The sequence below is a fragment of the Neolamprologus multifasciatus genome, chromosome 8, assembly GCF_963576455.1.
Source record: "Neolamprologus multifasciatus chromosome 8, fNeoMul1.2, whole genome shotgun sequence".
In the NCBI taxonomy this organism is placed as follows: domain Eukaryota; kingdom Metazoa; phylum Chordata; class Actinopteri; order Cichliformes; family Cichlidae; genus Neolamprologus; species Neolamprologus multifasciatus.
Genome location: NC_140446.1, coordinates 8718725 through 8732010, shown reverse-complemented (window position 1 = coordinate 8732010; position 13286 = coordinate 8718725). Strand labels below are relative to the sequence as shown.

Sequence of the window (13286 nt, the reverse complement as noted above, 5' to 3'; positions counted from 1 at the left end):
GGGCCCGGAAGCAGGATTCATACAACATCACTTAAAGAACAGCTCTCGGGGCACAGCTAGCTCAGTAGATGCCACATGATTGAAAGGTTGGGTGTTCAAATCCAACGAACAGAGGCTATCCTGGATTGGTAGCTGCCCACTGCATCACTGAGTGAATGGGTTCAATGCAGAGGACTAAGCATTTTCCTACAGGATTAATAATGTATACATAAACAATGAGATTCAAGATAAGGCAAATTTGATAATATTTGATACATCTGTGAAGCAGAAATATCAGTAAAATACACAAGAAGTAATATGACTGAAATATTAGTAAAAAATAACTTAATATAAATGGTGAATAGCACACTTTTGTGACATTTGTCAACACCATTAGAAAAAGGGTCAACACCATCAGACAAAAATCATCATTTGCTTATGGCCTATACAATCTACCTAAATTAGGCTGTTTATTTAAAAATTGTAAAAAAAATTAAAAAATTAAAAAAAAAATATTGGATTACATCGACTTTTGTGTTGACGCACTATGGTTGTGACACAGAGTTTTATCAGAAAGGTGTGCAATAAATGAAATAAAAACAAAAAAATTATCACAGCAGTGACCTCATGGCATGTGTATCAAACAGGAAGTGGTAAAGGGGTCCTCAGAGTGTAAGCTACCCAAATTAATTCCTGAATTTTTTTGTACTTTTAAAAAAATCTGATGGTGTTGACAAAAACTCTGGACACGATTTTAATCACTTAAAAAATATTTAAAAATAAATTTTCAATTTCATATTTTGATATTATATAAGGTATTTACTTAAATACTTAGTGACGAGAGCCATGATGTTTAATTTTACATTACTTTTAATTTTCTGTATTTTAATATTATCACACCTGCTTCTGGACAATGGATTTTTAAGGTATTGGTAATGTATTGTACCATTTAAAATAAATATATATTTATAAAAAATGCAAAATCATAGTTTTGTTGTATAAACATTGCCTTGGTTTGTCTTTTAGGCAGTTGGGTTAACACTTGTATGCATATTTTTAACCACAAAATTGGGTTTTATCTACCGGACATGTTTTGTCCCTTATCTCAAGAATCACTGAGTGGTCTTTTATTTAATTTCCCTGTTTCTATTGTAAAGCACTTTGGTGTACCGTTGTTTTTTTTTAAAATGTGCTATATAAATAAAGTTGTATTGTTTTGTATTGTAACATGCAGAGTAGCGGACAGAGCGAGTAGGTTTGGTCGGATGGCTCCCCAACCTCAGTCAGACGATGGGGGTATGTGGTGGGGCGTGGTCTGCCCTACTGTTGCAGGGGAGATGGGCGCACCAGCACGACATCTGTAATCATGACTCGCCGGCAAAAAAAGGTTGGCTGTTTGTCTGTGTTGTTGTTGTTCATGGGAGTCGGGCTGTGAGCTGGAAAGCTACAGCCAACTCAGTGTATTTGTGGCAGCAACCGGAGTACTGTATTTTTCAGACTATAGGGCGTACTTAAAACCCTTTAATTTTCTCAAAACTCGACAGTGTGCCTTATAATCCGGTGCGCTTTATGTATGAATTCTGGTTGTGCTTAAGCCGCACCACTTGATGGATTGTTGGAACATTACGGCTAACAATCGGGAGCCTGATATGTACTGTGCTTCAACAATTATTACTGTATTGTGTGTGTATAAGGATCCCAAATGGCACCTGTTAAGAGACATGCTTACGAAGTGGATTTCAAACTCAAGGCTATCAGTCACACAGTAGAACATGGGAAGAGAGCAACTGTGAGGGATCAACATTTATGAATCAATGGTACAGAAGTGGAGGAAGCAAGAAGAATGAGTTGAGTAAAGTTTGATTTATCTGATTGTTTTGTTTCACTTAATGCACCTCATAATCCAGTGCGCCTTATGAATCACACCAGACCCGTTCATCGACAGTGTGCCTTATGGTCCAAAAAATACAGTAAAGAAAATGCTAAAGAGTGTTGAAATGTTTCGTTGTTCAGACAAATTTTACCAGTGGTGAATACGGTACTGCGTATATCTATTAGGGTACCTAACTGAAGGTAAGTGTAATGTTTCACTGAAAAATACAGTTTTGTGCATTTGGCTTTGTAAAGATGGTAAATAACCTGAATCCATCCATCCATCCATCTTCATCCGCTTTATCCGAGGCCGGGTCGCGGGGGCAGCAGCCTAAGCAAAGAGGCCCAGACCTCCCTCTCCCCAGCCACCTCCTCCAGCTTATCCGGGGGAACACCAAGGCGTTCCCAGGCCAGCCGAGAGATATAATCTCTCCAGCGTGTCCTGGGTCTGCCCCGGGGCCTCCTCCCGGTGGGACATGCCTGGAACACCTCACCCAGGAGGCGCCCAGGGGGCATCCTTGTCAGATGCCCAAACCACCTCAACTGGCTCCTTTCGATGTGGAGCAGCAGCGGCTCTACTCTGAGCCCCTCCCGGATGGCCGAACTTCTCACCCTATCTATAAGGGAGAGGCCAGCCACCCTTCGGAGGAAGCTCATTTCCACCGCTTGTATCCGCGATCTCGTTCTTTCGGTCACTACCCACAGCTCGTGGCCATAGGTGAGGGTAGGGACGTAGATCGACCGGTAAATTGAGAGCTTCGCTTTTACACTCAGCTCCCTCTTCACCACGACGGACCGGTGTAGCGTCTGCATTACTGCAGCTGCAGCCCCAATCCGTCTGTCGATCTCCGGCTCCCTTCTCCCATCACTCGCGAACAAGACCCCGAGATACTTGAACTCCTCCACTTGGGGCAGGAACTCATCCCCGACCCGGAGTGGGCACTCCACCCTTTTCCGGCTGAGAACCATGGCCTCAGATTTGGAGGTGCTGATCCTCATTCCCGCTGCTTCACACTCGGCTGCGAACCGCTTCAGTGCGAGCTGGAGGCCCTCACCCGATGAAGCCAACAGAACCACATCATTCGCAAAAATCAGAGATGAGATTCTGAGGCCACCAAAGCGAAAGCCCTCCGCCACTTGGCTGCGCCTCGAAATCCTGTCCATAAAAATTATGAACAGAACCGGTGACAAAGGGCAGCCCTGGCGGAGCCCATCACCCACCAGGAACGAGTCCGACTTATTGCCGGCAATGCGAACCAAGCTCTTGCAACAGTTGTATAGGGATCGAATGGCCCGTAGCAATGGGCCAGACACCCCATACTCCCGCAACACCTCCCACAGGACACCCCGAGGGACACGGTCGAATGCCTTCTCCAAGTCCACAAAACACATGTAGACTGGTTGGGCAAACTCCCATGCACCCTCAAGTATCCTCGAGAGGATGAAGAGCTGGTCCAGTGTTCCACGACCAGGACGAAAACCGCATTGTTCCTCCTGTATCCGAGGTTCGACTAGCGGACGAACTCTCCTTTCCAGCACCCTGGCATAGACTTTCCCGGGGAGGCTGAGGAGTGTGATCCCCCTGTAGTTGGAACACACCCTCCGGTCCCCCTTCTTAAAGATGGGGACCACCACCCCGGTCTGCCAGTCCACGGGTACTGCCCCTGATCTCCACGCAACATTGCAGAGGCGTGTCAACCAGGACAGCCCTACAACGTCCAGAGCCTTCAGGAACTCGGGGCGGACCTCATCAACACCAGGGGCTCTGCCACCAAGGAGTTGTTTAACTGCCTCAGTGACCTCGCCCCCGGAAATTGGCGGGTCATTCCCCTCATCCCCAGACTCTGCTTCCTCCTCGGAAGACGCGTCAGTGGGATTAAGGAGGTCCTCGAAGTATTCCTTCCACCGCCTGACAATTTTCTCAGTCGACGTCAGCAGCGCTCCGCGAGCACTATACACAGTGCAGGTAGAGCACCGCTTTCCCCTCCTGAGACGTCTGACGGTTTGCCAGAATCTCTTCGAGGCAGTCCGAAAGTCTTTTTCCATGGCCTCTCCGAACTCCTCCCACACCCGAGTTTTTGCTTCAGCCACTGTCCAAGCTGCATTCCGTTTGGCCTGTCGATACCTGTCGGCTGCCTCCGGAGTCCCACAGGCTAACCAAGCCCGATAGGACTCCTTCTTCAGCCTGGTGGCTCCCTTCACCTCTGGTGTCCACCATTTGGTTCGGGGATTACCAGCACGGCAGGCACCAACCACCTTGCGGCCGCAGCTCAATGCAGCAGCTTCGGCAATGGAGACGCTGAACATGGTCCATTCGGACTCAATGTCCCCCGCCTCCCTCGGAATGCTGTTGAAGCTCTGCCGGAGGTGTGCGTTGAAGATCTCGCGGACTGGGGCCTCTGCTAGTCGTTCCCAGCACACCCTCACTACGCGTTTAGGTGCACCAGGTCTGTCCAACGTCCTCCCCCGCCACCTGATCCAACTCACCACCAGGTGGTGATCAGTTGACAGCTCAGCCCCTCTCTTTACCCGAGTGTCCAGAACATATGGTCGCAGGTCTGGTGATACGATTACAAAATCGATCATCGACCTACGGCCTAGAGCGTCCTGGTGCCACGTGCACTTTTGGACACTCTTATGTTCGAACAAGGTGTTCGTTATGGCCAAACTGTGATTAGCACAGAAGTCCAATAACAAAGCACCGCTCGGGTTCAGATCAGGGAGGCCGTTCCTCCCAATCACGCCCCTCCAGGTCTCGCTGTCGTTACCCACGTGAGCATTGAAGTCTCCCAGCAGGACAACAGAGTCTCCAGGTGGAGCACCTTCCAGCACCCCCCCCAGGGACTCTAAGAAGGCTGGGTACTCCGAACTGCCACTCGGCGCATAAGCACAGATGACAGTCAGGACCCGTTCCCCGACCCTAAGGCGCAGGGAACAAACCCTCTCGTCCACCGGGAAAAACCCCAACGTACCGGCAGCAAGCCGAGGGGATATTAGAATACCCACCCCAGCCCGCCGCCTCTCACCAGGGGCAACTCCAGACTGAGACAGAGTCCAGCCCCTCTCCAGGAGACTGGTTCCAGAGCCCAAGCCGTGCGTAGAGGTGAGCCCGACTATATCTAGCCGGTACCTCTCAACCTCACGCACTAACTCAGGCTCCTTCCCCACCAGAGAGGTGACATTCCATGTCCCTATTGCCAGTCTTGGCAGCCGGGGGTCAGTCCGCCAGGGCCTCCGCTCCTGGCCGCCACCCGGCACACAATGCACCCGACCCCTATGGCGCCTCCTGCGGGTGGTGGGCCTGCGGGAGGATGGGCCCATGTCTCCTCTTCAGGCTGTGCCCGGCCAGGCCCCATGGACTAAGGCCCGGCCACCAGACGCTCGCCCTCGGGCCAGGCCCGGGGAGGGTGCCGCGGGGCCCCGGTAACCCTATCCCGGGCAGGGTAAACTGTTCCCTTGGTGTTCTTTTCATAAGGGTCTTCTGAATCGCTCTTTGTCTGGTCCCTCACCCAGGACCAATTTGCCATGGGAGACCCTACCAGGGGCAAAAGCCCCCAGACAACATAGCCCCTGGGATCCCTGGGACACACAAACCCCCCCACCACGATAAGGTTGCGATTCACGGAGGAGAATAACCTGAATATTAGCATAAAAAACAACTGTTGTTCACTGACATCTGAGCTGAGTGCAGCAACAATAAATTCATTATAAATAACTTGGTTTTTGTTTTTTTGTTTTTTTCAAACAGGATCTTTCTACTTCCTCTAATGGAGCACTTAACAGTGTTTGTTCTCCTCACTGGTATCTCGTGCTGCCATGGTTAATGAATATGTGAAAATCTAAGAGCTTTCCAACCCACATCCTGTCCAACATTAATAAGGAAATGTACAGTTGTCTAGATATTTTTCAAAGATCTCTTAATAACAGTAACTTTAGGACACAATCTGACACATTTTTTACATTATTATTTAAACAAATACACCTGAACATGAATTGCTTTTTATTTATTGTCTTTATTGTCTGGATATATCACAAATGCTCCAAAAGTGTGTTTGGATTACTGTAGAGTCCTCTAGTTTCATAGAGAAGACCAGAACAATAAAGATGTATTTTTTTTCTGTAGTAGAATAAGAAAAAAAAAATCAAGTAAATCTGTGACAACATCTGCTCAAAAAGACAATTTAGTCACTGTATCTTGAAGTTTATTGTTTTTTTTATTTAGTTTTATTAAAAGCTAATGTTAATGCACTTCAGCTGTTTGGATTTAAATGAAACTGATGTCAGTCTGATTCATTCACTTTTAATGATTAACCCTACTGTCCATTTTCCTAAAAGAAAAAAAAAACAATGGATGAAGCAACAACAAAAACAAAAGCATCTGAAACCTTTGGCAGAAAACAATTAAAAAAAATTTATCCAAAGAAGCAAGAAAATAAACTATTCAACCTGACTGATGCTAGGATGATAGAGGCTTGGGCTGTATATCAAGAGTTTGGTTAATAACATGAAGCTTACTAATTTTACTTACTAATTTTGCAGCCTGAACTTAAAACATTTTTTTATTAGTTGCTGTTATATCAGCTGTTATGCTGATGCATAGTGTGCTGATCCCACTGTGTTAGGATCGATATGCGGGTAGAAACACAATTGGTCTTTACATTTGCTCTGCACTAGAAGAGGGCAGGACAGTGACATCAATTGAGTAGAAAGAATCTCTGAACAGCGCAGAGAGGGTGAAGATGCTCTCTGATCACTCAAGGCTACAATGATTGCAGGTTTCTTCTTGCTGCTGCTACTTGTGGGTAAGCTGAAATCATTCTAATTTAATGCAGATGACAATTTGGACCATTTTAAATAAAATGTTGTATTATATTTTTTTAACATCACTGTTTTTACATAGATAAAACATATTTCAGCAGAGGGGCTGCTTAAATTCCACATTTAATCAGTTTACTAAAACCAGCATCTTAGACTGAAAAATGAATAAATATTGGTGACTAAGTTGCCTGCCTTCTGATAACCCGGAAAGATATTTTCTGTAAAATTTCTGCTGCAACCTCAATACAGGGATAATGAAAACGGTCTATTGGACAACACAAAGTACATAAATACCAACATTTTCAATAGCTCACCTTATGATATGTGCAGATTAGCAGTAGGAGTGTGAATGTTGTCTTTTTCCCTGTGTGCATAGACTACCGCAGTCAGGCGACTTGTGTATGATGCACACTGACTCTGGCACTATGTCAGCTAGTGTAGCCTCCAGCCCCACCAACATCCTGAACTGGATGTGTAAGAAAATAGATGGATGTTTAATTTGGTATGAAATCTTACATCAGTTGGAGTAAACCAGCTTAAAGAGTAGTTTCACTATAAATTTTAGGGACATTTTTTTTTTAAAGAAACTGAAAATGCAACTGAAAAGAAAAGAAAAAGTCCTGCTGGAGCACAGCTTGCACTGAGATGAAAACAAACAAATATTCTGTTTATTCACATTAGTGGAACAATAGGAACAGAAGCCAGGGCAATAAAATTGGACCTTGGGAATTTGGTTAATAGCTGGGAGCCAGAGGTTATGGCTGGTCCAAGCACAGGAAGGAATAGTTGTTCCTGTAAGCTGCTACTGGATGTATTCCAAAACTAAGGTCCTATGTTGTGATCTTCACTGTGACAGCAAAGCATTTTATGCCTCAGGAAGCAAACCATCTCAAATGTTTTGAGACAAATATTGTCTGTTTTTGTCTAATATGGGATTCTAGCTGATAAACAGTCTTGACTTTGCTATGTTGTATTTTATGTTCCATGGTGCACCAAATATTTCATTCGGTGAAAGGTGTGGTCTGCATGGTTGCCAGTTCACCACCTGGATTTGTCTATCATTCTATTATGAATGATGTTATAGATACAATATGTACATTTTTGAATATGTGATTGTGTTGCTGAAATATGTAAGGCTTTTCCTTGTAAAGACATCATCTGGGAGCAAATGTTTATTTAAAACCTGTACATACATTTCTGGATATTTTATACCTTTAGGCATAAATTACTGTACTCTTCCATGCCAGGTGAAAATGGCTCCAGTTCAGAGCTACAAGACGATCGACAGATGATCAATGAAACCACTATCAGAGGTACAGAGTAAAGATAGTCTATCTATATATCTGTCTGTCTGTCTGTCTCTGTGCAAAAGTCTGAACCACCCCTTATTTTGACTGCTTTTTTACTCATTTTCAGTCCAGTCTTTGGACCTAACTATTTTATGAGAAATGTTCTCTTGTTTCTGTGAGCCCACTTATTACTGATCTATGACAAGGCCAATAAAGAGGCAACTTGCGTCTCACAAAAACACAGGATAACACAGTTGAGGACATCAAAAATGTTTTCACCAAACAAAGGAATTCTTAAAGAGCTATTAGGCAAAGACATATGTCAGCATGGTGTGCAATGTGTACTTAAAATCTGAAAAATTTGAAAATGAAACTGATCCTTCAGTCCAATCTGCCAGTTTGCTAAAGCCCATCAGAATGGTTTTAGTGGAAGATTGGCTTTGTTATGGTTTATGGCTGTATTTCAGTGAATGGTGTTAGGGATCTTGTCAAGTATGAAGAGAAAAGTACTGTTAGTTCTGATCCATGCAATGCAATCTGAAAAGAATCTGGTACACAACAGCTTCATTTTTCAACATGGCAATGATGCCGAATATCCTGCCAGTGCTGAAAAAGCATAACTGGATATTAAACAAGTTATGAAACAAAAAGGGATACAAAAAGGGATACAAAAAGGGATACAAAAAGGGATATGAAACAAAAAGGGATACTATGAGTCATGGATTTGCCTTTCATGAGCCCAAATCACAAATTTATTGAGATAGTATGGGATCATCTTGAAAGAGAATGGACTGAAAGGCAGCAAACCTTCAAAATGCTTTGAATGTCCCCCAAGAAGCCCTGATAACTATTTCTGAAGACTACTTGAGGAAATTACATTAACACTTGCCTAACAGAGTCCAGATTGTGTTGAAGAATAAAGGTGGTCATACCAAATTATTGACTTTCAAGCTTCTTAGAATTGGTTTTGTCTCATATACTGTATTCTCACACATGTTTGTAGTTGTTTCAATAGTATCTCCACCTATTGCCCACTTTTATTTAGCAAAATATAAAGAAAAGATGGTGACTCAAGACTTTTGCACAGTACTAAGCATGCCAATAAGTGATGTAGTATTCACTCAGGATCTAATAATCAGCAATACTAAAATATCAAATAATTTTATGTAATGGAGAAAATAATGAATGAATAATCAATGTCTGTAAATATCAATCTATTTAACATATTTTTATTAAAGGATTGATTAAATAAAACATAATCATGACCTTTTAGTGACAAAAGGCCACTGGATATATCAGGGTTTGATTAAAAGGTTCTGAGGTATTACTTCATCTGTTGCAAATACACCAAAAGCTAATAAGCAATAATGATGTCTGGTGAGCAACAGACTTCTGAAGTTTGTTGTTTTTTTTTTTTGTTGAAAATCAGAAATGGGAGTTTCTTTGTGTTTTTCATCTCATAAAAGAAATCGCTGATATAGTATGTGTTTTGATGTCATTTCAGATAATGAAGTGGAGAAACTCTGTAATTTTCAGCCGATTGTACACCACCTGAACCTGAGCAAAGACAGTCTTAAGTACACTATGAGCCGGCCCATTATAAACAACAGCCATCATACAGATGTGTTGCTTGAAATGAAGCTCCATGCCATCCTGGATATGGTAAATTGTTTAAGCTACATGCATGTGTGTGTTCTTTGAATGATAATGAATATTTTCATTGCCAAATAGTTTGTGTGTGTTTCTTAATGGCAAAAAGCCCATCTGCCAAAGAGGAGATAATCATTTAAACCATCATGTAGTCCTGCTGGAGCCTATCCCAGATACCATAGGCATTAGCAGGGTACAGCCTGGACAGGTTACCAATCTGACAACCATTCCCACTCAAATCTATGGGCAATTTAGAATCGCCAATTAACTGAATTAACTAAACAAGAAGCTGGAGTCGGGTTGAAAAGCAGCTTGCAGATAAGCAGCAACAGTGTAAAGGTTAAAGAAAATTTTATAGCTTACCCAATATGAGATTCAATTTAATTCACGTTTATTTACACAGCACCAAATCACAACAACAGTTGCCTCAAGGCGGTTTGTATTTTAAGGTAGACCCTACATTAATAATTCACAGAGATGTATTTGCTGATGCTTTAGCTGAAGTGTGAAGCTACCTAAATGAACATTGTTCTTTTTTTCAGAGAGAAATTGACCAGACCTTAATTTCTTACATTTGGGTTTATTTGGTGAGTTTTCTCTTAGAAATACAATTTTTTTCATTGTATTGTTGAAATTTAAATTGCTTGAAATTACATCTTTTGATTTTTTTTTCTTGATTTGATCACTTTCCTCCCATTGCCCTGTGTAGGAATGGACAAATGAGTACATTAAGTGGGACCCAAATCAATTCTGTGGAATTGAGGATATGACAATCCCTACTGCATATTTGTGGATGCCCGATATAACTATTGTAGAGATGTAAGTTTGAAATATATAAGCATAAACTCACACTCAAAGACCCACTCAGTCTCTCCACTTGACTATGTTGAGGTGGGTTGTAATTAAGATGTTGCTGTTCAGTACGTCATTTGATTTGATTCTTGCAGGAAGCCAAAAGTCAAAAGTAGCATTTTTAGTGCTTACAGTCTGTCAATGCTCATAACGTGGGAGGAGTGACCGAAAGAGAAGAAAAGAACTAAATGTCATGTATTTGTTTTGTCTTTTTTTGATGCTGCCATTGGTAACATAATCAATTCTCATTTCTTCTCACACAGGACAGAGAAGGATAAAGCCTCTCCGAGTCCTTATCTCTGCGTCAACCACGATGGTTTGATCGAATACAGGAATGACCAGGTGGTGGTGAGCACCTGCAAGCTGCACGTGTACAAATTCCCCTTTGACTTTCAGAAGTGCAACATATCCTTCAAGTCTATTATGTACTCTGGTGAGGACATAACAAGTTCTGTTAATGTTCATAAACAATTCATAAACACACACTACCACATGCCAGAACATATATTCTTTCCTTCTTGATCTTCTCACAATAATTTTTTATGTTCGACTTCAGATGCAGAAATAAAGTTACAGCCCGACAACAGCAATAAAACAGTCACGGAGTGGTCTCGTGACTTTATGCAGACACAGTATGAGTGGCTCTTTGTCAACATGTCAGTCACCAACACAACTGTCAATGAGTTTGACTTCGATCAGCTTATGGTTGTCTACACTGTAAGTATTTTTGGAAACAGAAACACAGAACACATGAAAGCTGTTCTGTTACCCATTACCCTGGTTTTTGTTTAGAGTAGGATGACTCTGGATATCAGGAAGAGAAAGCAAATGAAGACAGAGGCAAGGATTAAATGGTAGAAGTTGAAGAAAGAAGAAGGTTGCATGGAGTTCAGGGAGGAGTGGAGACAGGCTGTAGGTGGGAGAGAAGAGAGTTATAAAATGAGTGAGAAAGTGCAGCTGAAGCGGTGAAAAAATATAAAGCTTTACATGTATGAAGTAGGATGATTAACCACCTTATTTCACAGATTACCATGAAGAGGAGGTCTGTCCTCTACATTGCTAATTTCTTGCTGCCAGTCTTCTTCTTCTTGGTTCTGGATTTAGCCTCCTTCCTTGTATCAGACAGTGGAGGTGAGAAACTTGGCTTCAAAATCACTGTGCTGCTTGCTGTCACGGTGATGCAGCTTCTTCTCAATGAGCTCTTGCCCAGCTCTTCAAACAGAATTCCACTTATAGGTAAAGAAGTGTGGTGTATTTGACTGCATTTAATGAATAAATCATGCTACTGAGTGATCAAGTAATTTATCCACATTAATGCTGGCTGCTTTCCTCAGCTGTCTACTGCATTGGGGGGTTTTCTCTGATGCTGCTCAGCCTCTTGGAGACAATTTTGGTGATGCATCTGCTTGACAAAGACTCTGCAGCCCGAGATAATGAGACAGATGGAATCCAAGGTGTGCTTGATAATAGCAATCACTCTACAAATATTTGGATTTAAACTCTATCGACCACTTTTGCAGATTTGTGTTTAGTCACAGATTAAATAATCACAACGGCAGGTTATATCCACCAGTTAATTTTAATTGTGTTTGACTTATCTTTGTTTCTCTTACTCCAGACATAAAGAGAAGCAGTAATTGTGCCTCTGTCTCTGGGGTATCTGCTGAGGAAACACCATCTGTGTCTTTGTCTGTATCATCTCTGACCCAAAAGGTTGGAATTCATTTTATTTAATTTCAAAAAAGTATAATATCAAAACTATTGAAAGGGATTATGCTAGAATTATCCTGAACCCTAGCATATATATCAGAAGCAAACACTTTTATTTAATCAAAGTGGAAACAAACTAGTGTGTCAAATCAAGAGTTGACCTAAAATCTTGTCAATTACCTTTCTACAAAACCTCCTTTTTTAGGGTAGCAGCAGTAAACTGACAGAGGTGGCCTTTGCTCTGGAAAAAGTGTCAGATGAGCTGCGGGAGACCGGGAAAACAGTGACTCTACTCAGCAGCAACAGGAAGTCTGGCTACTGGACAAGAATGGTTAAAAAAATCAACAAGTATTTTGTGATTTTTTATTTGACAGCAGTCACTGTGTTCTTAGCAATCATGTTTTCAATGTGGATCGATGTTGAAGACTAGTTTGAAAAACAATATTCAATCATTAACATGAATATGATGTATTAGTCTCTCTTTTATACCTGTAGTTTCCATTGGTTACTTGTTGACTTCCTGCTTTGCCTATATAAAAGGTTAAATTTTAGTTATAAAGACCATCACTAAAGTCTCCATTTGGGTCCCTTTGCATGAATTCCAATATATTTGCATTTTATTGGGTGATGAACATAAGTCCAATGAAAGCCTACGGACAAACCTACATAATATCATATTTGCATTTTTAAACATGCTTTTTTCACTTTAATGTGCTGTCCCAAGGTACTTCAGTTTTTTTCTCCCAGATAACTGCAATTCACAGGGTATTTTGTCTTTTTTGAACCATTCTCTCTAAACCAAACAGATGGCTGTGTGGGAAAATCCCAGTGGATCAGCAAATTCTAAAATATGTATCCATGTGAAAATATGTTGTAGAAGAAAATTTAATTTAAGGGATTATTAATTTTTTCAGCCACAATTGTTAAAATTATACAACCATATGTAATTGACATAATTATACATTTCAGACTTAACAGAGTTGTAGTTTGTCTATAGTAATTATAGGCATTTTCACACTGGCTTTTGTTGTTGTTGTTTGTAAAAAAAATTGATCATGTAAACAATATACAAAGTTCATTTGGCAAAGAAAAGAAGAGAGAAAATGCTACACAAAA

At 41.8% G+C, this 13286-nt stretch overlaps 1 protein-coding gene across 1 annotated transcript; it reads left to right on the top strand.

Annotated features, from left to right (window-relative positions):
• The first annotated feature begins 6364 nt into the window (after positions 1-6364).
• LOC146512429 (5-hydroxytryptamine receptor 3E-like) lies at positions 6365-13286 on the top strand. Its single transcript, XM_085169701.1, has 11 exons — positions 6365-6653; positions 7917-7982; positions 9463-9620; positions 10151-10195; positions 10318-10427; positions 10724-10893; positions 11017-11177; positions 11486-11696; positions 11795-11914; positions 12079-12173; positions 12376-13286. The coding sequence occupies exons 1-11, from the start codon at positions 6617-6619 to the stop codon at positions 12598-12600; spliced, it is 1398 nt and encodes a 465-aa protein (XP_085025827.1). The 5' UTR covers positions 6365-6616; the 3' UTR covers positions 12601-13286.